Consider the following 20,482-nt stretch of genomic DNA (forward strand, 5'->3'; position numbering starts at 1 on the left):
AGCGCCGGTTCCCCAGTGTATGGAAAGGGAGAGAGCAGCCTTCCCACCGCGAAGAACGTTTCATACCCCACAGTCGTTGTCTTTGTCTCTAAAGAGACTATACTACTCATTCCTACACGCTTGTGCGCGGCCATAGTCTGCACCATTTCGAAGCAAGCTATTCACGCCCCTCAAGGTCGGCGGTTGTTTGCATGTAGGTAAGATAGACATATAAGATAGCACACCAACTAGCGATTTGGTCATGAGTTCAGAATCGATGTTGGCAATTGACAAACCGCACGATCTAGTATCTGGGAGGTTAATTAGAAGCATGAAGCTGCTTGAACTGAAACTCCTATAATCTAGGAAAGGGTTTAAGCTCGGTGGCGAATAGTGCAATGCTAGTTTACGCGCCCCACACCAGCACCGTTTAAAAGGGTCACGCCCCCCCACCTTTCATGCGCGACCACTATGGACCCTTCGGACGAGGCATATTATCCTCAACTCGTTCAACTGATCGGCTTATGACCTTCTATTGATGGCTTTGTGCAGATCTTCCAGTGAAGATGCCAAGCTATGAACCGGGCGCCTTCGGGCGCAACTCCCACATCCCAGCGGTATGTGCACAGCAGAATGGTTGCCCAAGAGCGAAAACTGATGTCGAGGTGAATGCTAGTGCCTAGAATGTCGAAGTCGCAAAGCAAAGGTTGTTCAATTCCTACCCTCTCGAGCGTCAGGAACCAAGTCTGACATCCATCCAGTGTTCGAAGACACGCCCGTCATGCGTGCAGTGTGCGCGGAACAACCGGGAATGTGTGTATACGTCCAAGGTCCATCGGACCCCACTGACACGCGAGTGAGTACTTTTCTGAATGTGTGATCATAAAAAGACAAGACACTTGTCTGACCAGAATAGACACCTCACGGCTGTGGAAACTCGGCTGCAAATGCTCGAAACCGCCATAGGGAAGTTGTTTCCAAGCGGGGAGATGGATGATATCACCCGCGCCTTACTTTCAAATGAGTTACCCGGGGATACGATGCCCTCTGTTGACCTCACTGAGCCGATGTCCGCGGAGAATTCTTTTGCGACCAACGCAATGCTGGACAATCCTTTCGGCGCCTCCCAGCTGTTGCCCCAAGAAAGCTGGAGTGATGTCTCTGTGGGAATGGGATCGGAAGGGCAGGAATCATCTCTTGGCTCTCTTTTGACCGAGGCAAGCTCGCCTGCCGAGTTAGTGGCACCAGCCCAGGTCGAAAGAGAGCTGGTCGACAACTACTTCCTACGCTACCACACAATCTACCCATTTGTTCATGAGACAGCATTCAGATCAGAATTCGAAAGCCCCGTGAAAACATTTTGTTCCTGGCCGATCCTTGAAAATATGGTCCTGGCCTTTGGGTCGTGGCTAGCTCCCAATGATTGGGCAGACCTGGACAAAAGATATTACGCAAAGGCGCAGCGTCACCTCCAACAGGTGCCTTGGTCGCGCAGAGAGGGCCTGACTATTATACAGGCATTGCTGCTCCTAAGTGATTTTGCGCAAAAGCAGGGAAGTCCCGATGAAAGCTGGCACTATATCGGGACCGCTGTTCAAAAAGCAATCGCCCTCAACTTGCACATCGAACCATCGAGTCCAGATCTCACGGAGCTCGACAAAGAGATTCAGCGCCGTGTATGGTGGGCTACTTACTGCTCGGAGAGTTGCTCGGCCAAGATTTACGGACGACCGCTTTTACTCCCTGAAGACAGACTGATCACTGTCAGACCCGTCTCGAATACTCACGACCAAGTTTGTTGCACCACCTTCTAGCCACCCACTTGCTAATCAGAAACCCTGGCAGAATCCCATTTCTCCCACAGCTCCTTTCCCTACACCAACCGACGATCCAACCATATATTCCGGTCTGATACAGCAATCTAGTTACCATCGAATGGCAAATACCATCTATCGCCGACTTCTGTCCAGTCCGAATGTCACACCTCAGCATGTGCAAGAGTTCGAGCAAATGATAAGCACCTGGCACAGCAACAATTCATCATTTTGCACACGATTAGTCAAGATTGACTCCGTGCAGGACTGGCATCTTACAGCATGGCGCCGCCAATCGCTGTGTGACCAAAGTTTACGTCTTCTCGTCCATAGACCACTTCTGCTGCAGTGGTTGAAGAAAACATATATGGATAGAGACAGCGCACTGTCGGCAGAGGAGCACCCTGCTGAGGTACAGTGTCGCGCACAGGGCCTCAAGATTGCTCGAAACACAATTGGACAGATATCGGACTCCCTTGTTCGCGGGCGGTACTCCCGGTTGACGCTATCTTTCACTCTGTATGCAACCTTTTCAGAACAAGTCCATCTTATCTACTGAGTATCACTAACACATTGCCATCAGATATGCTCTTTTCCATGCGCTCCTCGTTCCTGTCATACACATCAAAGGAAATCCTTCATCGCCTGAATCGATATCTTACATCCAGGACCTGGAAATGGCAAAGTTCGCCTTGAAATACCTCCCAGTCCATGGGGATGCTTTGTCACAATCCTTCCTCATTGTGTTGAATCGTCTTTTTTCTGTGGCCTCTCAGGCTAACAGTGAGAACGAAAGCCAAAACCTGTCGGATGCTGATGCTCATCTGCTGAAACCAGGTGACCTACGGATGATGCCGACTAACATCTTTGGGAACGAGGAGTTGACATTACTCGAGAATGAGCGCTTCAAAGGAATATCTGGGCTTGATTTCTCAGAATGGCTGCAATCATGATATATACTGTTCATTTCTCATACTTGGAGTCTGAAAGACGTCACAACAAACATGTAGGTGACCATGGTATTTCAGGGAATCATTCATGATGAAACTCAAATTCAATTAATTTCACTGCCATCTATCTACATATATCTATAATATTGAATAACATACTTTAAGCAGAAGAAACATGATTTACTATCAAAGAGAAGGGGTGGCGATCCGGCAGAATGCGTTGTGCCGAGGGGAGCCGTCGACGGAGCCCACTAGCCGGATACAGCTGTCTTGGTAAATAATCGGGCCTTTTGGAAAAATCTCGCCCCGATCCGTCTTGTGGTATAGATCATCGACCAGCCTCCTGGTCGACTCATCCAAATTTGGCTGATCTTGCCACTGCCAATCAAGCTCGCCACCGTATTCTTTGGGCAGATCCGAGGCATCGACATGAGAGAGCAGGAAGGATTTGGACTCCGACAATGAGAGAATGAAGATTTTCAATCGTGTTTCCGGGTCAAACCACTGACTGATTGCATCCCACACCGACTTGAAAAACGCAGGTGCACCAACGACCTAAAGAAGTTGATCGGTTAGCCGGTTGTCTATGCTTGCCCTCTACTTCCCGGTGTGCATTGGAGTGAACTCACAAATACCCTGCCTAGGGTCTCTGGGTAGTGTGCTGTAGCTATCTTGCTGGCTTCCTGGAGGACTTGCGAATGTTCCAGAATTGACGGATGCTGACATTGCTGATGTCCACAATGTGTGTGGATGCCGAGATAGGACGCTTCATGTCTGGCCGAGGTAGCTCAGACACCAGCGGTAGAGAAAACTGCAGCAAATTCTCATACAGAGCATGAAGATGGAGGATGTAAATAGGAATATCCGAACCAGAGTGACTGGAGGGCCTCGGAGCTGCGGCTAGCATATAAAGATAACTGTCCAGCTTCTTTTTCGTCAGCTGCCTCACTTGGAAGACGTAAACAGGACGCCCATCTTGATCACGTCGGCCTATCCATTGAGGGTACTTCGATTATCAGCACAAGATTTCCTTAAATGCAACCTGATCGATGACAGCGTCATACCATTTTCCGAGACTCGTCGTAAGTCTCCACGTCCAAGTGCTCGTAGAAAACTCGGATATTGTTCGCTCTGCGCCACGTTTGGAAGTAATGAAACTGTTGGAAAGCGGAACCAACATCATATCGCTGCGCACGAAGAAATCGTCTATAGTAGAAAATCTTAGTGGACATCCAAGGGGAATAAACCGGCGGTACACTCACAGAATTGTTGTCTCATCTGTGTTTTCTTCTTTTCTAAAGTCATTGAACCCATTCTTGACACAGAGAGCCTTGAATTCGTCTATCAGAGTTGTAGCCTCTGTGGATAGGGACTGTGTATTGTCGATTGGAGGACTCATGGCGAAGGGGCCTGCTTGCTGCTCCAACTCTATCTGCACTGCGGTAAAGGCTTTTCTCTGATGGAAGGAAAAAGGCGTCTGAACAAGATTTGATACCGAGGACAAGATCTCTCTGACAGGTGTGAGTAAATTGATCTGATATATTTATTCGTCTACATGGACAGTTTTAAGACATATTTATAGACAGAATATTTTCCAACCAGATCTTGAATGATAATTCAATTCGGAACCTGGAGCGAGTGGCGCCGCCTGTCGATGACAGAATCGTCGATTTCAAAGCTAGAGATTCGTTATTGTTCAAACTGAAGGGTGCATTCGGTGTGAATCAGTCCGGCTGACCGAGCTTCCGCGACCTTGAAAATGGACGGATCAGTCATTGAGTTAAGGAAGGCCCAAATTGCAGTGTTCTGGAAGAATTGATCGCTCGGTGGACTCTACTCCGCAACCGCTAAATGACACTACTAGATCCAGGGTCCATGGCTAGATTCCCTGCCTACCCAACAATCTAGATCTTCGAACCGACCGCGAACTCTTCATAATCAGGAGGCGAGTAATCGGGAATGTTCTCTTCGCATGAATGAAGGGGCCTCGCAGCCCCAGGCTCCATCCACTTTTCCATAGTTTCGATCGACAGGCTGGTCATCAGATACCCCCAGAAGAGAACAAAGAGACCATAGTCTATCGATGCTTGTTTTACCTTAGCACGCCTCTTGCCTCGAGTAAGTTCACAATGTTGGACGGCACACTTTTGTTGGGGCAATGGTCATACAACACGTTTGGTGAACGGCGAGCGGAGTACTCTCAACCGGCGATGTGATTGGAGGACGCGGCGCCTTACTCGTCTCCAACAAATCAAAATCCATGAAATGGCGATTTACCCACGGTTGATGAATTATCTCTGTAGTATTTGTGATCTTACTCTGTGCTTTGCTCTTCGCGGGGTAATCTGATTCGGGGTTTGCTTGGTGTATCCAAAGAGTCCGTCTTTCTGGTTCTTCTCTCGAAGCTATCTTTATCTCGGGGCGTGTCATCTGCGAATACCGAATCGCTGGATCGTCGTGGCATTTAATCAGATAGCTGCCAGAATCCGGAGTGAGAGTTGTCTTACTTACTGCGAGCTATACGCAGTCGCCTTAACCCTACAAGGACAGTACACGACTGTCAAATCGCTCAAAATGAATTCAAGCACCACACCCCACGAGTCGACAGGCTTCAAGCGGAAACGAACGGCTCACGCATGTGAGGGATGCCGCCAGCGTAAATCACGCTGCAATGGGGCACGACCCGTATGCGACGAATGCAGAGAAATGGGCTTTCCGTGTCTCTATCGCCAACCCAGCAAGCTGTCATCGTCCAAGTTGACCTCGATATCAGAACGCGCGGTATTATACAATCAGACCTCTTTGGAGGAACGCCTTGATAGGATGGAACAGCTATTGCAGACGGTCGTAGCCAACAGCGAGCGGGACAGAATCACATTCGCAAGCCGAGCTCCGCCCAACTTCTTGTTTGCAAGCTCGACCTTCGGCTTTTCTGACCCTGTTGATGGAATGGGATGTATGACGTTTTCTGGCGAAGATGATGCAGGGTATTTTGGTAGGTTATTATTGGTCTCAAATAACCGATGTCTCGCTCACCACGACTTTTTTTTTTTTCGACCAAGGCCCGACCTCAAATTCCGCTTTCCTAGGCCATATAATCAATGCTATCAAAGATTTTGGACAATTTCAGGTCCCGGAATCTACCTCCGAGGATGTGACGGTGATCTCCCGAGCTCACTCTCCACCATCAAGCTCGGAATCTGTCGCTTTTTCAATTTGTCCCTCCTACGCATCCACCGACCCATTCGCACTGCCACCGACGGAGGATGTTTTCCATCTCTTGGACATATACTTCTCAAATACTGGAGACATGTTCCCGTATTTAGACAAGACAACTGTGCTGAGTTACATTATCAAGGTTGAACAAGGCCAATCGGACAGACTTCAGCCCGCAGAGGTCTGTCTAATCAACATCTGTCTGGCGTTTGCGAGTGTCCATGGAAGACCCGAGACTGACGGAGACGGCCACATGGAAAACGCCAATATTTATTTTCAAAGAGCCCGACTAATGCTCCCAGAAATAATGTCTAAGAATGCCAGTCTCGAGTCTAGTAAGTTACGGACTGTGCCAGTCAATTCTCTGTTTGCGCTAAATTAGCCTCAGTCCAGGCCTTGCTTCTTGTATTACAATACTCTCAAGGCACACAACGCTCATCCGAGACATGGAGGCTTATGAGCTCAATCGTCGAAGGTGCTTTCCAAATTGGCCTATACCGCTCGATGACTACGGAAAGTATGAGCCCAATCAAGATGGAAATTCGGAAGAGGACATGGTGGATGTGCTTCGTGATGGACAAGTACGTGATTCCACCAATCTCTCCGTATGGCGGACGTTGAGACTTTTTGAAACAGGATGTGTAGCATGACATTCGGCCGGCCACCACTTATTGCAAATAGCTACATGCGGACCTTACTGCCTCTCAATCTGTCGCTCAACTTAGACGAGACGGAACAGATATCACCAGAAACGGAACAAGAACCAGCGGCCTCGGCAGGTTCCAGTCTTTTTCTGCACACCTCGTAAGGTTCCCCTGTCCCAGAGATAGCCAGTATCTTAACCAAGTTATTATTATAAGGAAATTGAATCTGATCTTGGGAAATGTCATTGAAACGATCTATGGCCACAACACGGAAAGTTGCTCTTCATCAACCCTGCTTGACCTACAACAACATGTTGTTAGGATAGAGAGTCGCTTAGCAGATTGGATGAATGATCTGCCTGATTCTTTGAATCCTGCTGGAATACTCAACCCAGATGGATTCCAACTCCACGGCAACCTGCTCGAAAATCGGAGTATGGTGGTCCTCAGCCTACGATACCTCAATCTGCGAGCTCTGGTGCACCGGGCAACTCTCTATCGACTTCTTGATCCTCAATTCGGACCAGAAATCTGCCATGAGTTCTATAGTCTGCGAAGCTGTGTAGCATGTTGTGTGGAGTCCTCCATCCAATCGATCAGGGTCATCTCGCATTCTGTTCGGAATCGAGTTCTTCTTCCTATCTGGTGGGTTTCCGCCTATTACAGTGAGTTGAATCACTTCAAATCATATTATATAGTGCCTGCTGACCATAATGAAGCTTTAACGGCATCTCTGACCGTCTTCGCGGCCATCGTCCTACTTCTAAAGGAACCGACTCATCTCCACGGGTACTCCATTCCTGATCTGCTCGGCACCCTGCAAACAGCCATTGATGCTATTAAAAGCCTAGGAAAGAATAAAAGAGTGGTATATAGGTGCCAGCAAGCGCTTGAACGGATTACCGAAACCTGCTGGTCCTTGGTGTCTCAAGTCGGTCGGGAACAGTCCTCAAGTGGAACTATGAACCGAATGAACACTCGCCGACAGCAAGAATCAGTGTCTCTGGATCTGAATGACACAACGTTAGACCAGCACGTACAGTTCCATTTGCCAATCACACCTCCAGATCATTGTTTTGAACCTCAGCCTAACTTCAACTGGGCGTGCGTGGATTCTTTGGCAGCGAATTTGCAAGAGTATTGCGGAAACCTTTGAGATTCCATAATTTACAAAGCAATATCTACTGTCTCAGAGGCAGAGAAATATCTAGCTTGTAAAAAGAGCCTACTAGAGTTGTTGCTCAAGGGCATTTTATGGAGTTGTATTGCACACGATTCACTTCTACATACTCAAACAGGAAACAAAGATTGGTTGGAAGGACGTAGTTGACTGGAGTCTTGGGCAGTTTTGACTCCACAGTGCGTAAGTCCCACCAGACAGTGAAAGGTGATCTGGTGGCAATAATGATGTCCTCTGGGCGGGACGAGGGACCTATCAGAACTTCGGTTTAGTGTAGTCCGTCTCCGAAATAGCCCCGGGCAATGTCTGACCTTCGAGCAACTCAAGAGCCAACCATATACTTACCTCTCATCAGAGTTTCAATAATTTGTCTGTGCTTGAAATAATTTTAGCAGGTACGGGGCCCCGTGAACAATCCTAGTGGGAATCCGGGGTTGAGCTCCCCCACTTTGCGAAGGACCCAAACCCGGGGATGGGCCGGGGTAGAGAGACGCGAAATGAGTGGATCTAAGTCCACCTTGCGACAGCGTTCGTGTGCAATGTTTTCTCATGAGCATATTTAAGTCTTTCGGAATTCAGGTCAATTCCTGCGAGAGTAAATTTGATCGCGCATCACTTGTTCTACCATCACCATCATCCATCATATTGAGCATCTCCACCATGGCCCCCTACATTAAAACCGCCCAAACAGCTTGGCCAGCCAATACGCCAGAATCTATCAAAGACTTTGTGGAAGTCTTCTTCCAGCTTCTTGATGGTGGTACATCCGAGGCCGCCAAACAATGGAGCGAGCTGTGGGTTCCAGATGGGGGAGAGTTCCATGCATTCGGCCAAATTTTCAAAGGCCGTGACGGTACGACCTTTCCAGCTCAAGGCCTTCCTTTTGATCTTTGATTAGGGACACTAATCTGTCATTTCACCAGAAATCGAGGGCTATCTGTTCCGCTCTCAGAAAATTTTCGCCGGGCTCAACCACATCCCCAAGAAAGTCTATATCCACGGCCAGGATGGGATGGATCTGACTGTTATCACCACTTATGAGATTACGTTTCCGAATGGGAAATATGTCTCAGGAGAGTCGGCGGCGATGCTAGAATTTGCGAAGCAGGATTCGCAGATGTTCGTCCGCATGAACAGGCTAATCATTGTGAGTGTTAAGGACGACCAGAGTCACTATTTCTTGTACTAACATTACTGCGGGATCCGAACCCTCTTATGTCTGAGATTGCCGCATAGTACTAAGCCAGACGAAATTACTGGTTGGGGTAAAGCCTGCCGTTACTCACTTTGAGAATGTTACTATAACGACCGTCTCGGGATTGACCAGTGGTTGAAACAAGTGACGGTTATGGAAAGGCCGAATTCAATTTTCATAGATATTGTTGGATTAGGGAGTATCACAAGAGCACTTAAAGTCCATTTCAATAGAGATCTTTCAAAATAAGGATCGGGAGCGCCATGTGGTTGGACCGGCAGGGTCAACACAATATATTTTTTTTTTTTTTGTTTTTTTTGGTTCAATTATTCCTAGCACGGCTTAATACGGAACTTTAATAACAGGGACCAACACATAATGCGAAAGAGGTAAATATCCAGTCCTAGATAACACAAACGAACAAAAATTCAACAAGCTCTTAGCATAGATTTCCTTATACACAATCTGTCATATGTTCTTGTCAAGCGACATACATCCTGTCCACGCAACCTATCACTAAAGCCTGTTGTGGAAATGAGTCCACTGTGATGGAAATCCCGCCCCTCTCACCCAGCGATTCCTAGCCACGGGCTCTTTTTCCGTTGTGTCAACAGCCATATGACCAATGCGTCGCCACATATCACCACTAAGAGGGAACCTTTCTTCTTGAGCAGCCCCGAACTGTTCACAAAACTGCTCACCATGAGCCATACCCCGCAGGAATTTGGTAACATGGGAGTCATCATCCATATCATTGACTCTCTGATAAAGATCATCCCAACCAGTACTTGGGCGCTTCGGCACGTAATTTTTGATCTCGTTGACTGCAAGCTGAGGGGACCCACGAGCAGCATAGGAAATGACATCAAAACGACCCTTCCATTCCAAGAGACGAATCTTGCTCTCGGTGCTCATCCAGCCTTGCTTCAAGAAGGATGCGAAGAAGATAGAGCAGTTCAAGTTGTGAATCAAAAAGAAATCGAGTTTATACTCCTTGGGCGGCATCTGGGCTGCGCCACACATAAAGCCGTTGACATTAATCATTTCCGCGGTTTTTGCTTTTAGCTCATTTGGCTGGACACGCCACTGTGCAGCAATCCGCCATAGCTCTTCTGGGGCCTGGGTGAGAGGGACATCCTCAATCCAACTGCCGTCACCCCAGCAGGAAGCGTCGCGGACGGACTTATTGGACCGAACTTGGTTGAGGAGGTCAATGAGCGAAGGTGATGGCTCGCCAGGTAGACTTGACGCGGCTGCCTCTGCACCCAACATTGCCACGGAAACTTCATTCTTATGGACAGCTGACTGGGCGAGTCCTTCAGCGATGATTGCGGGTTGATTGAATTCGATACCATATCCAAGATGAATCAAGGGATGTAAAAAACCTGCAATCAATGTGAGTTTTCTTGATAACACATGGTATTGCATGGAAGGGTTGCCAGACGTACTCGCGAAGAGTCGGGTGAACATCAGTTCGGCATTCTCCTTGTGAGAGAAGACGTACTCATTCACCACGGCCCCAGCGCCTTTCTCTTTGATCTCCTTTTGGAAAAAGATCAGAAAATCGCGGTAGTACTGTTCTTGACCCATGCATGATCGGAAAAAGTCGGTATCAGCCAGCTTTTGCATGTTCTTCTCATTCAATGGGAATTGCGCACGCTGGAGAGCCTTTTCTTGTTCAAAAGCTCGAGTGAGCTGAACGGGTGTGGCACCCAAAGAAAGTGCCGCAAGTAGGTAATGTGTGATGTGGTTATGGAAACCTTTCTCATTGAAGAATGGATGATACCGATCGTGATTCTCTTGGAGGAACTGGTTGACTGTCGCGATGGATGACTGACTGAGGGGGACGTGGAAGACACCCGTGTTTGGGGGGGAAATGGAAACAACAGATGGTGTCGCCATGACGATGATGATCGAAAGGAAGTTGACAATTATCACAGATTAACGCGCTGTTGTAGACGGGGTAGGCTGGTCTTTTTTATCATTACCAGAGCCCGCTGGCTCGGCCTTTTGACGAGGAAACATCGCCACTGTCTGTTCTAATCCATGTGCAAATTCCATGGCTCCTCTTCCAGGTCCACCTGCAACCCCAGCCCCGGACCGTAATATCCCCGTACTCCTCGCAAGGTGAGAGTTTGTCGATCCGGGGATTGTTCTTCCTAAATCCGGCCCGAGGAGTGGCCACCGGTCGTCACGAGTATACGGAGTAGACTACTCCGTTCCATCGCCTGACCGCAATATCGCGGAATATAGAAACTTGTTGGCCGGAGAACTTACAAACGATCGGATCACTCGGTCCAGCTCGGGTTAATGGACCCCGATTCGGCAAATCGGGCGTTGCACGGAGGGTGTGCAATGATAACATCCGAGCACCAGAAGTATAAATATAATCGAAATATTACTCTCAGAGAATATTATCAAGTGTCATATAGTATCAGTGGCTCAAGTCCAATTCATCCCCTCTTTTCTCACTTGTTTTTGTATCAAACGGGCCATCATGGAAGTCCCTGGCAAGAACCCATGCGGCGTGAAGCCCTTCTACTGGAAGAAGGGTCTCGACCCCAAGGAGACAACCCGACCTCCCCTCATCCAAAATCGCGAGGAAATTGCAGATAACATGCAAATCACCTGGGATGTGCCGGTTACCATGCGCGATGGCGTCAAAGTCTACGTGGATGTTTTCCGTCCTGCAGGCTCCACAGGAAAGTTACCCATCATCTTCACTTTCAGCCCCTACGGCAAGCATGGACCCAAGACATTCGACATTTTCCCCGGCGCCGGTGTCCCCAAGGGCTGGGTATCAAAGTACGCGGTCTGGGAAAGCATCGACCCCGTTGTGTGGACCAAGAAAGGCTATGCCGTCATCAATGGTGATAGCCGGGGCTCCTGGGGCTCCGAAGGAGACCTGGAAATCTTCAGCCAGCAAGAGAGCCGTGATGGCCATGACTGTATAGAATGGGCCGGCACACTGCCTTGGTCGACCGGTAAAGTCGGCATGATCGGTGTGTCCTACCTGTCTATCGTACAATGGGGAATCGCAGCCCAGAACCCTCCTCATCTCGCTGGATTCATTCCCTGGGAGGGCTTTACCGACTTCTACCGAGACTACACCCACCATGGCGGGATCCCAGAGACCAGGTTCCTTCACTTCACGCAGTGGTCCTGCCGTAGCGGCGTCAACCTGGTGGAGGATCTGATCAAAAACAACAAGGCCCACCCTCTCCTGGATGATTACCATCGTTCCAAGTGTGTCCAGGACCTTTCCAAGATCACCGCCCCGGCCTATGTTGTTGCAGACTGGGGTGACCACGGTATGCATACCCGTGGAACTTTGAACGGGTTTGTCGGAATCAGCTCCAAGGAAAAATGGCTCGAGGTCCACGGGCGCAAGAAGTGGCGCTACTTCTTCGAGCTAGAGAGTGTTCAACGTCAAGAAGCTTTCTTTCAGAAGTTCCTTAAGGGCGAGCCTAGTGAGATTGACAACTACCCCAAGGTCCGCCTGGAGATCCGCGATCGAGCCTGGGCCGGTCAATTCAGGGCCGAGAAAGAATGGCCTCTTGCTCGTACGCAGTACACCAAAATGTATCTCGATGTGAAGGCAAAGCAGCTCGTCGACCAGGCCCCTTCTTCTCTTGAGGCAGCCAGCTACAAGTCCCAAGTCGTGGACGATGCTCTTCGCTTCCATTTCAAATTCTCCGCAGATACTGAGCTCACGGGCAATATGCGTCTTCGACTGTGGGTTGCCACCGATCAAGGCCAGGACATGGATCTTTTCGTGCAACTGGACAAGCTCGACAAAGACGGCAACATTACCCCCTTCGTGGCCTTTTCGATGATTGACGACGGTCCTCTCGGCTTGGGTTGGCTGCGCGTTAGCCATCGTGAGTTAGATAATGTGAAAACCACCATCGATAGGCCCTATCACACTCACGAACGGAAGCTTCTTCTGCGTCCAAATGAAATCGTCCCTGTGGATATTGAGATCCTGCCCACCTCGACTCTGTTTCGTGCAGGTGAGACACTGCAGCTCAGAATCCAGGGCAATGACAGCTTCCGTCATAAGACCCCGGATGTTGTTCAGTTCCATGAAAACTCTGTCAACGAGGGAAACCACTTTGTTTATTCCGGAAACACATACGAGTCATTCCTTGTCTTCCCTATCATCGAATAAATGTTTGAATAGCTTGGTGCTCCGCTTCTGAATGGTGATCTTGGAAGTCGATCAGCGTAAATATGAAACAGGAAGAAATATTGGAGCGACCGTCTCAAAGCGCCGTGTAGCGTGCGGTGCTGAAGAAGTCACTTCAACAACCCTAGGCGTAATAACCCTTGCCTCAGTGATTTCCATTGCCGATTTTCGATTGGACCAAGCTGAGGTGGGGCAAGTGATTGAGTTAAGTTAGTTAGTTACCGCCTTTGGATTAGTTACCAAACCCTATTTAACACGGGCCTAAGCCCGGTTGGGATCGCTTCTCTCGGATGGTCTCGGCGTTGCGGCATTTTGGCTTTCTGACAAAAAGGTCTTTGGAATCGTCAATGGAACGGTCGAGAAATGACCATGACGTATGGCTTCAAAATAGTAGATTGTTAATAAAGATATAGATACCGTATCTCGTTCAGATGGGCCAAGTTCAGCAAATTTAACTTGCTCCGCTGCTTACTCTGGTATTTCATCTGTTTCCCGCATATTACTCACGATGCCTGCCTCTGGGAGATCCGTAACATTGTCTCAGCAAATGCCGTGGCACAGTGGGGAGAGAAAAATGCATGATCTGATGAAAGTTTCCGATCAGGTCAATCCCACTTCTGAACTTCTTCCTCCGGGTACTGGTCACTTCGTGTATCAGGCGCCACTGGTTGCTATCGGCGTTGTCGACCACTGGGGAAAGCCGTGGACTACCGTCTTGGGGGGAGAACCAGGATTTGCTCGCCCGGTTGGCGATTCCATGATCATGATGGACACACCTGCCCCAAATATGGACGATCCCATCCTACAATTTTTACTGGGGAGCACTCCCGTCAACCAGACTGCGCAGTTTCACGGAGAGAAGCCCATTATAGCCGGGTTAGCGATTGATCTGGAAAGCAGAATGAGAGTGAAGCTTCACGGGAGGTTTCGAGCCGGGCAAGTCTACTACGAAGGCCAAACACGTCGGGCACAGTTAGTTTTTGAAATTGATGCAAGCCTTCCCAACTGCCCGAAATATCTCAACGAGAAGTTTATCATACCCAATCTATCCGACCCCAAAACGTTGCCAGACTCTCCCAAGCTATCGCCACAAGCAGTTGACCTACTCAAAAAGGCCGATTTGTTCTTCATTTCATCGTCAAATGCCGGTGTAGATATGGATACCAATCACCGTGGTGGTCCTCCTGGCTTTGTGAGAGTGGTTTCCAATAACCCGAGTGGCGCTGTCCTTATATATCCAGAGTACTCCGGGAATCGTCTCTACCAGACTCTTGGGAATATTCAAACGACTCCTTTTGCTGGCTTGACAGTGCCAGATTTCGACACTGGCGACGTCCTATATCTAACAGGAGAGGCTCAGGTTCTCAGTGGAGAGCGCGCCGCTGATATTTTACCTCGCTCAAAAATTGCCGTCAAAATCACAGTTCTCTCCTCCAGATTTGTCCTTCAAGGCCTTCCCTTTTTAGGAAAACCGGGATCCTTTTCCCCTTATAACCCTCCTATAAGATTTGCCAGCGGGGAAAAGGAACTAGGTAAGCCTGTGGATACGACTATGGCAACCGCTTTGAATCGTGCTGTCCTCACCGGCTTCCAGCGCCTCACTCCCACCATCGCGAGATTTCATTTTCGCGTAGAAGGAAAGTCGACCTTAAAGGCCTGGAACCCCGGACAATATGCCACACTCTCTTTTGCGGAGGATCTTGACCAAGGTTGGAGTCACATGCGGGACGAAGATCCACGGTCCTTGAACGATGATTACATCCGAACCTTCACTATTTCCAGTTCCCCAAAATCACCAGCCGATGGGCCCCTAGAATTCGAGTTGACAATTCGCAATGTTGGGCGTGCAACAAACTATTTGTTTCATCAAGAAGCGAATGGCGCTTATAGCTTGCCATTGCTTGGCTTCGGCGGGAATTTTCATTTCGAGGACAAGCGCCGCCCTATTGTGTTTATTGCCTCCGGAATCGGGATAACGCCACTCCTTGGTCAAGTATCGTCATTGGAAAAGACCCAAGTCAGTAACTTACAAATATTGTGGTCTATACGGGTCAATGATGTGGAATTAGCACTTGACACCCTCTCGAAGAACCCAGAACTCATTCCCTCAACCAAGCTCTTCCTGACAGGAAACGTGTCAAAATTGGAAAGGAACGATGGAGAAGCGGCTTTACTCAAAAAGCTTATCGATGCTGACGTTTCTATTACAAGAAGGCGGTTTCAAGAACAAGACATCGTTGAGCTTCGCAGTGAGGTTGAGACCGATTGGTATATGTGTGTGGGGTCAGAGTTAAAAGGTCTCGTTTTACAGTGGCTAGCAGGGAGAAAGGTTGAGTACGAAGACTTTGGTTATTGAAGATTACAAGTAAACGCAAGTTTTACCTTTTTGGGGGGGGAGGGGGGAGGTGGGAGCCCCAAAGCCTCACAATGTAGCACGACCGGATCTACGATCGTTCATGGCCCGACTGGGGGCCGATTACATCTGATTTTGAATATACTGTACACTAGCCTCATGTAAGATACAAGAACAGAAAAATGCCTATTCTTACATGGCTGATGCTCAGGAAGCGCTCACTGAGCATCATCAGTCATCAAGCATGTGACTGGCCCAGCATATCACGAGGCCTAGGTGCGTGCTGAAACCTACTCAGACTTGAGCGGGAATCTGAGCCCCCTCATTGGAAGGGGCGCCGCCCGGATAGGCAAGCCCCACCGGGCAGGGAAGATCCGGCACAAATAGTTACGCTGTGCAAGGTGCAACCCGACACAGTAATCTCATTATATTGTCCTTCCTCTGGGGTCCACGCGCCACCTTCTGCATCTTGCAGTCAAATGGGATATACAAGAAATTTTTCATTGAAGGATGCTATTGCTGCAAATGAATGCTATTCACATCGCCAGTCTCCGTTCCGTGACGACAACTATCAAACAACCTCGAAGCGATCGTTGGCCCGAGCCTCTGAGCATTCCTCTTTTTATTCAGAAGATTGATAGTAATTGAAAGTGTATCTTGTAGGGGTCCCAGTCGGGGGCCAAAGAAAAGACTGCTGTGGGAACGGCGAAAATCGGGAGGTCCGACCACTTGATTTAAGGCCCCCTGGCTGCTTTTAGTTTTGCTTTTTGTGTACCTAACCCACCTCTAAATTAATTTTACATCCTACATCATTGATCCCTGTATTTTGAGACGAAATGGGGGAAGCTTCTCCGCAGTACCAGAATGGGTACGACCGTCTTCAAGGATTAGGATACACAAGCTCTATCCTCAATTCGTTTGTCCGGCTAGACGAGATCCTCCATAGCGGCCAGGACGTCGTCCTCGATGGACACTCGCTGGATTTAAGTTCAGTGGTCGCCATCAGCAAGTATGTTAACTTCTTCTACCTCTTCTACCTCATGATGTGGGTGTATGAAATGTGAAATAACGGACAAAACTAGGCATAACATTGCGGCTGCGATCACAGACAGGCAAAGTGTGCTATCTGAGCTGGAGCGCAGCGTAGATTTGCTCGCTCAGAAGCTTGAGAAGGGAGAGGTGATCTACGGAGTGACTACTGGATTTGGAGGGAGTGCCGACACTCGCACCAACGACTATGCCGCCCTCCAGAAGGCACTGATCCAGCACCACAATTCCGCCGTGGTGTTGCCACGAGACCGAGGGAATGGGGCTAGCTCGACGCACCTGGACAGTTTGAAAAGCCATGCGATGCCTATTCCTATCGTCAAGGGGGCTATGTTGATCCGCTGTAATTCTTTACTGCGAGCGCACTCGGCCGTACGCATTCTGGTGGTCCGAAATATTCTTGCTCTCCTCGCTAACGACATGACACCCGTGGTGCCTTTGCGAGGGAGTATCTCCGCCAGTGGGGATCTCACGCCTTTAGCGTACATCGCCGGGATGATCGAAGGGAATCCCGATATAGCGGTGAATTGCGGGGAGGGCCAGAACTATCGAGTCATCCCCGCCAACCAGGCTCTCCAGGAAGCAGGGTTGAATCCCCTTACATTTGGGCCCAAAGAAGGCCTGGGTCTTTTGAACGGGACCGCATTCAGTTGTAGTGCGGCTGGGCTAGTTCTGTTCGAGGCAAACCAGTTGGTAGTTATGTCGAAATTGCTGACCGCGATGGGCACGGAAGCATTGCTAGGCTCGCGACATAATTACCACCCCTTCATCGCCAAGGCCCGGCCTCATCCAGGCCAACAGGAGTCAGCAGCATTCATCTTTCAATGCTTGGCCGATTCTAAGCTTGCGCATGGTGCAGATCCTGATGGGGAAGGCTTGGCACAAGACCGGTATGCGCTACGCACTTCGACTCAGTGGATCGGGCCACAGCTAGAGAATCTTAGACTAGCACTGCAGCAAGTCCAAACAGAACTCAATTCCACCACAGACAATCCACTCCTGGATCCTGTCGAGGAGCGAGCCCATCACGGTGGAAACTTCCAAGCAGCATCGATAACGTCAGCAATGGAGAAAACTATGAGCGCGATGCAGATGCTGGGCAAAATGATCTTCTCACAGTGCTCGGAGATTGTCAACCCGATGCTTAACAAAGGATTGCCACCGAATCTTAGCGCTGACGATCCCAGTCTCTCGTTCGCGTTCAAAGGTGTTGATATTAACATGGCTTCCTATATGTCTGAACTAGCATACCTGAACCACCCGGTCAGCAACCATGTTCAGTCCGCAGAGATGCACAACCAGGGCCTGAACTCTCTCGCTTTGATTACCGCTCGTTATGCAGGGGATACCGTCGAACTATTGGCGTTAATGACTGCAACATACCTGTACGTTCTGTGTCAGGCCTTGGACCTTCGTGTTATGCATCTTGAGTTTGTCGCTCAAGCGCGCGAAAGGGTGGACGACGCAACTGCGCAGCTGTTCCAGTCGAGCGGCGCAGACTTACAGCTCTCCTCCATGCAAGAAACCATCTGGACAGAACTGATGAGCCACTGGGAGCGGAACAGTACTAGTGATCTTGATAAACGGAGCCAAGTCGCCGCCACTAATTCTGTGGGTGTTGTTCTCAGTCTACTAGGTGAACAGGTCGCAGGTAAAGAACTCCAACAGTGGAAGAGCAGCGTTGCCAATATTTTGGAGACGGCGTACGCAGCGAACCGAAAGCTATTTTTCCAGAACAGGACGACTGCATCGTATCTCTGCACTTCATCACGGAAACTCTATGGGTTCGTGCGTGAGAGGCTTGGAGTTCCCATGCATCGGGGTCTGGTGGATCATCCGACTTATGTATCCGGCGAGAAAACTCTCAAGGAATCAATTGGCTCGCATATTGGCAAGGTCTATGCGGCTTTACGAGGGGATGAATTTCGCGATGTTATTCTGAACTGCTGTGGCATTCTCGATAAGGCCGTCTGGCGCCTGTCACGATGAATGATCTATTTGAGGTGGTAGAATGTTATGCCTGTCTTGAAGAGAGGGAATCTGTCAAGTAGCTTGATCATTTGGGGCGTGTTTCTTTCATGTATTTCATCCTTTTTATCCACTTGCTCTTAAAACTGACTTGATTGATTCCCTAATGATCCCTACCGTCAATATCTAGTCTATACGACGTCCCATAGTGGAAGTGCAAATCACGAAGGGATAAATATCTGACTCAAATCAATCTAGGCATGCTCAACATTGAAGGGTGAAATAACTAATAACAGACTGATAAAAAAAAAACAGGAATAGGCCGTGTGAGATTCATTCTTGATACCTACACTCCTCGCGCATTAGCCCTCCCAAGTCACCTCTATAATTGAGAGGTATGACTTGGATGGTTTGGATACGCTGGTAACGGTAAATCGCGAGTCCGTATCTCTGAATAAGGCTTTCCAATCACTTGATGTGCGCTCCTGAGCATTCTGTAGACCGAGCATGTACATATCGTAGTCCCTGTCGATTTTCCTCAGAACGTGGTCAGGAAAATCCAAGGAAAAGGAAAAGCATACCGTCCTTCACGTTCCTTCAGGTAATGTGCCTCGCCATATCCAGGGATAATGCGATCGTTCAGTACCACCTTAGCCCCGGGTTTCAAAGCTGGTATCAAGGCCTGCAGGATCTTGCGTGAGTATTTGTTCGACCAGTCATGCAACACATGACGCAGTAAATAGACGTCAGCACCCTGTACCGGTTGCTCTTGGAAGAAGTCGTGCGTTTGGAAGCGTATACGGTCCTGGAGCTGGGCCGGCAGGGTTTTTTCAGCCTGCAGAATAACCTCGGAACGATCTTGTACAATGCACTGGACTGAGGGGGAGTGTTCCACGAGAGCACGGGCAATATGGCCGATGCCACCGCCTACATCGACGACCGTGATATCACCAGATCCGAAGGGGAAGTTATCGATCAAGTACTGCGGGGAGTAGCCAGGTAGCTGGGTGAGCCAACTCATGGCTGTAGCAAAGACCTTAGCACGTTCTGGCATGTTGGCGAGCGCTTGGAAGACCGGAAGGTCAGTCGCGTTTTGTACACTCCATCCCTGTTGCCATAAGCTACCTTGCCATTAAATAGTTTTTAGGATACTTACACTGTGTTGTGGCTCTTCCGAGTTACTATTTTGCGATATAGCTTCGGCAATCTGTGATATGAGCTTAGCGTGAACTGTGGCTTGGTGTAAAAGTCACATACTTTAAGGGCGCCAGGCATGGTCTCACCAAGTCCTACCAGCATCCAAGAACGCATGCCTTCGTTCTCGGTCAGGATGCGGGAGCCAGCTGTGTGAACGAAGAAATCAAGCTTTTCCTGGAAGAAGACATGGTAGGTAGCGGCATGAGACATCAACCGGCGCACAAGGTTCTCATTGAGGTTAAGTTGCTGCGCCAAATCTTTGACGGTGCTGCCCTCACTTGGAAACTTCTCAAAGATCCCCAGGCGGACCAATGCCAATATGCTCATAGACGGGTTACGCTAGAGAGATTAGCGAGTGTGACAAATGTGATAACATTCTACCTACTAGCTCAGGACTACCCAGGAGGGCTGGATCAGTCAAGAGATCGCGCATCTCATCTAGTAGGCCTAGGAGCTTCACACGTGCGGCTAGAGCGTCAGAATCGGATGCATCAGTCTGCAGCGGAGCGGGTAGACCATGTTCAAACGAAGGCTCGGGAAGCCCCCGGGCAGCCAAATCGTCTGAGAGGTTGCGAGCAACTTCAGCAATCTCGTTGGCACGATCAATAAGGTTTGAACGGTCCATAAAGGGCAATGATGGATTGAATATTGGAAGGAGACTTAGTGCAGGGCGCTCAAGGCCTGTGGTGTAATATTCTATTCATGAACAAGGAAACCCCTATTGCTTAAAGGGTAGCGTTTCAAAGAAGG

General features: G+C 49.1%; 9 protein-coding genes across 9 annotated transcripts; 6 read left to right on the forward strand and 3 right to left on the reverse strand.

Annotated features, from left to right (window-relative positions):
- Positions 1-545: 545 nt before the first annotated feature.
- Positions 546-2,746, forward strand: N7474_005332 (fungal specific transcription factor domain-containing protein; the record flags this gene model as incomplete). Its single annotated transcript, XM_057196747.1, has 5 exons — positions 546-596; positions 656-835; positions 891-1,683; positions 1,748-2,312; positions 2,377-2,746. The coding sequence occupies 5 exons, from the start codon at positions 546-548 to the stop codon at positions 2,744-2,746; spliced, it is 1,959 nt and encodes a 652-aa protein (XP_057054143.1).
- A 183-nt stretch (positions 2,747-2,929) lies between these two features.
- Positions 2,930-4,142, reverse strand: N7474_005333 (SEC14 family lipid-binding protein; the record flags this gene model as incomplete). The annotated part of the gene is made up of 5 exons (XM_057196748.1): positions 2,930-3,298; positions 3,373-3,517; positions 3,574-3,749; positions 3,808-3,949; positions 4,006-4,142. The coding sequence occupies 5 exons, from the start codon at positions 4,140-4,142 to the stop codon at positions 2,930-2,932; spliced, it is 969 nt and encodes a 322-aa protein (XP_057054144.1).
- Positions 4,143-5,317: 1,175 nt separating this feature from the next.
- N7474_005334 (Zn(II)2Cys6 transcription factor) lies at positions 5,318-6,767 on the forward strand (the record flags this gene model as incomplete). The annotated part of the gene is made up of 4 exons (XM_057196749.1): positions 5,318-5,738; positions 5,833-6,294; positions 6,348-6,540; positions 6,605-6,767. The coding sequence occupies 4 exons, from the start codon at positions 5,318-5,320 to the stop codon at positions 6,765-6,767; spliced, it is 1,239 nt and encodes a 412-aa protein (XP_057054145.1).
- A 1,676-nt stretch (positions 6,768-8,443) lies between these two features.
- Positions 8,444-8,972, forward strand: N7474_005335 (uncharacterized protein; the record flags this gene model as incomplete). The annotated part of the gene is made up of 2 exons (XM_057196750.1): positions 8,444-8,636; positions 8,707-8,972. 2 exons carry the CDS (start codon positions 8,444-8,446, stop codon positions 8,970-8,972), a joined length of 459 nt encoding a protein of 152 aa, XP_057054146.1.
- Positions 8,973-9,494: 522 nt separating this feature from the next.
- Positions 9,495-10,880, reverse strand: N7474_005336 (questin oxidase family protein; the record flags this gene model as incomplete). Its single annotated transcript, XM_057196751.1, has 1 exon — positions 9,495-10,880. One exon carries the CDS (start codon positions 10,878-10,880, stop codon positions 9,495-9,497), a length of 1,386 nt encoding a protein of 461 aa, XP_057054147.1.
- Positions 10,881-11,475: 595 nt separating this feature from the next.
- On the forward strand, positions 11,476-13,149 carry N7474_005337 (CocE/NonD family hydrolase; the record flags this gene model as incomplete). The annotated part of the gene is made up of 1 exon (XM_057196752.1): positions 11,476-13,149. The coding sequence occupies one exon, from the start codon at positions 11,476-11,478 to the stop codon at positions 13,147-13,149; it is 1,674 nt and encodes a 557-aa protein (XP_057054148.1).
- Positions 13,150-13,714: 565 nt separating this feature from the next.
- N7474_005338 (putative oxidoreductase, FAD-binding) lies at positions 13,715-15,523 on the forward strand (the record flags this gene model as incomplete). Its single annotated transcript, XM_057196753.1, has 1 exon — positions 13,715-15,523. The coding sequence occupies one exon, from the start codon at positions 13,715-13,717 to the stop codon at positions 15,521-15,523; it is 1,809 nt and encodes a 602-aa protein (XP_057054149.1).
- An 833-nt stretch (positions 15,524-16,356) lies between these two features.
- N7474_005339 (Phenylalanine ammonia-lyase) lies at positions 16,357-18,556 on the forward strand (the record flags this gene model as incomplete). The annotated part of the gene is made up of 2 exons (XM_057196754.1): positions 16,357-16,565; positions 16,603-18,556. 2 exons carry the CDS (start codon positions 16,357-16,359, stop codon positions 18,554-18,556), a joined length of 2,163 nt encoding a protein of 720 aa, XP_057054150.1.
- Positions 18,557-18,897: 341 nt separating this feature from the next.
- On the reverse strand, positions 18,898-20,357 carry N7474_005340 (uncharacterized protein; the record flags this gene model as incomplete). The annotated part of the gene is made up of 5 exons (XM_057196755.1): positions 18,898-19,060; positions 19,117-19,643; positions 19,692-19,742; positions 19,793-20,071; positions 20,118-20,357. 5 exons carry the CDS (start codon positions 20,355-20,357, stop codon positions 18,898-18,900), a joined length of 1,260 nt encoding a protein of 419 aa, XP_057054151.1.
- Between the last annotated feature and the right edge of the window lie 125 nt (positions 20,358-20,482).

Source organism: Penicillium riverlandense (assembly GCF_028828495.1).
Source record: "Penicillium riverlandense strain IBT 135883 chromosome Unknown utg000003l_segment0_segment0, whole genome shotgun sequence".
NCBI classification, from domain to species: Eukaryota; Fungi; Ascomycota; class Eurotiomycetes; order Eurotiales; family Aspergillaceae; genus Penicillium; species Penicillium riverlandense.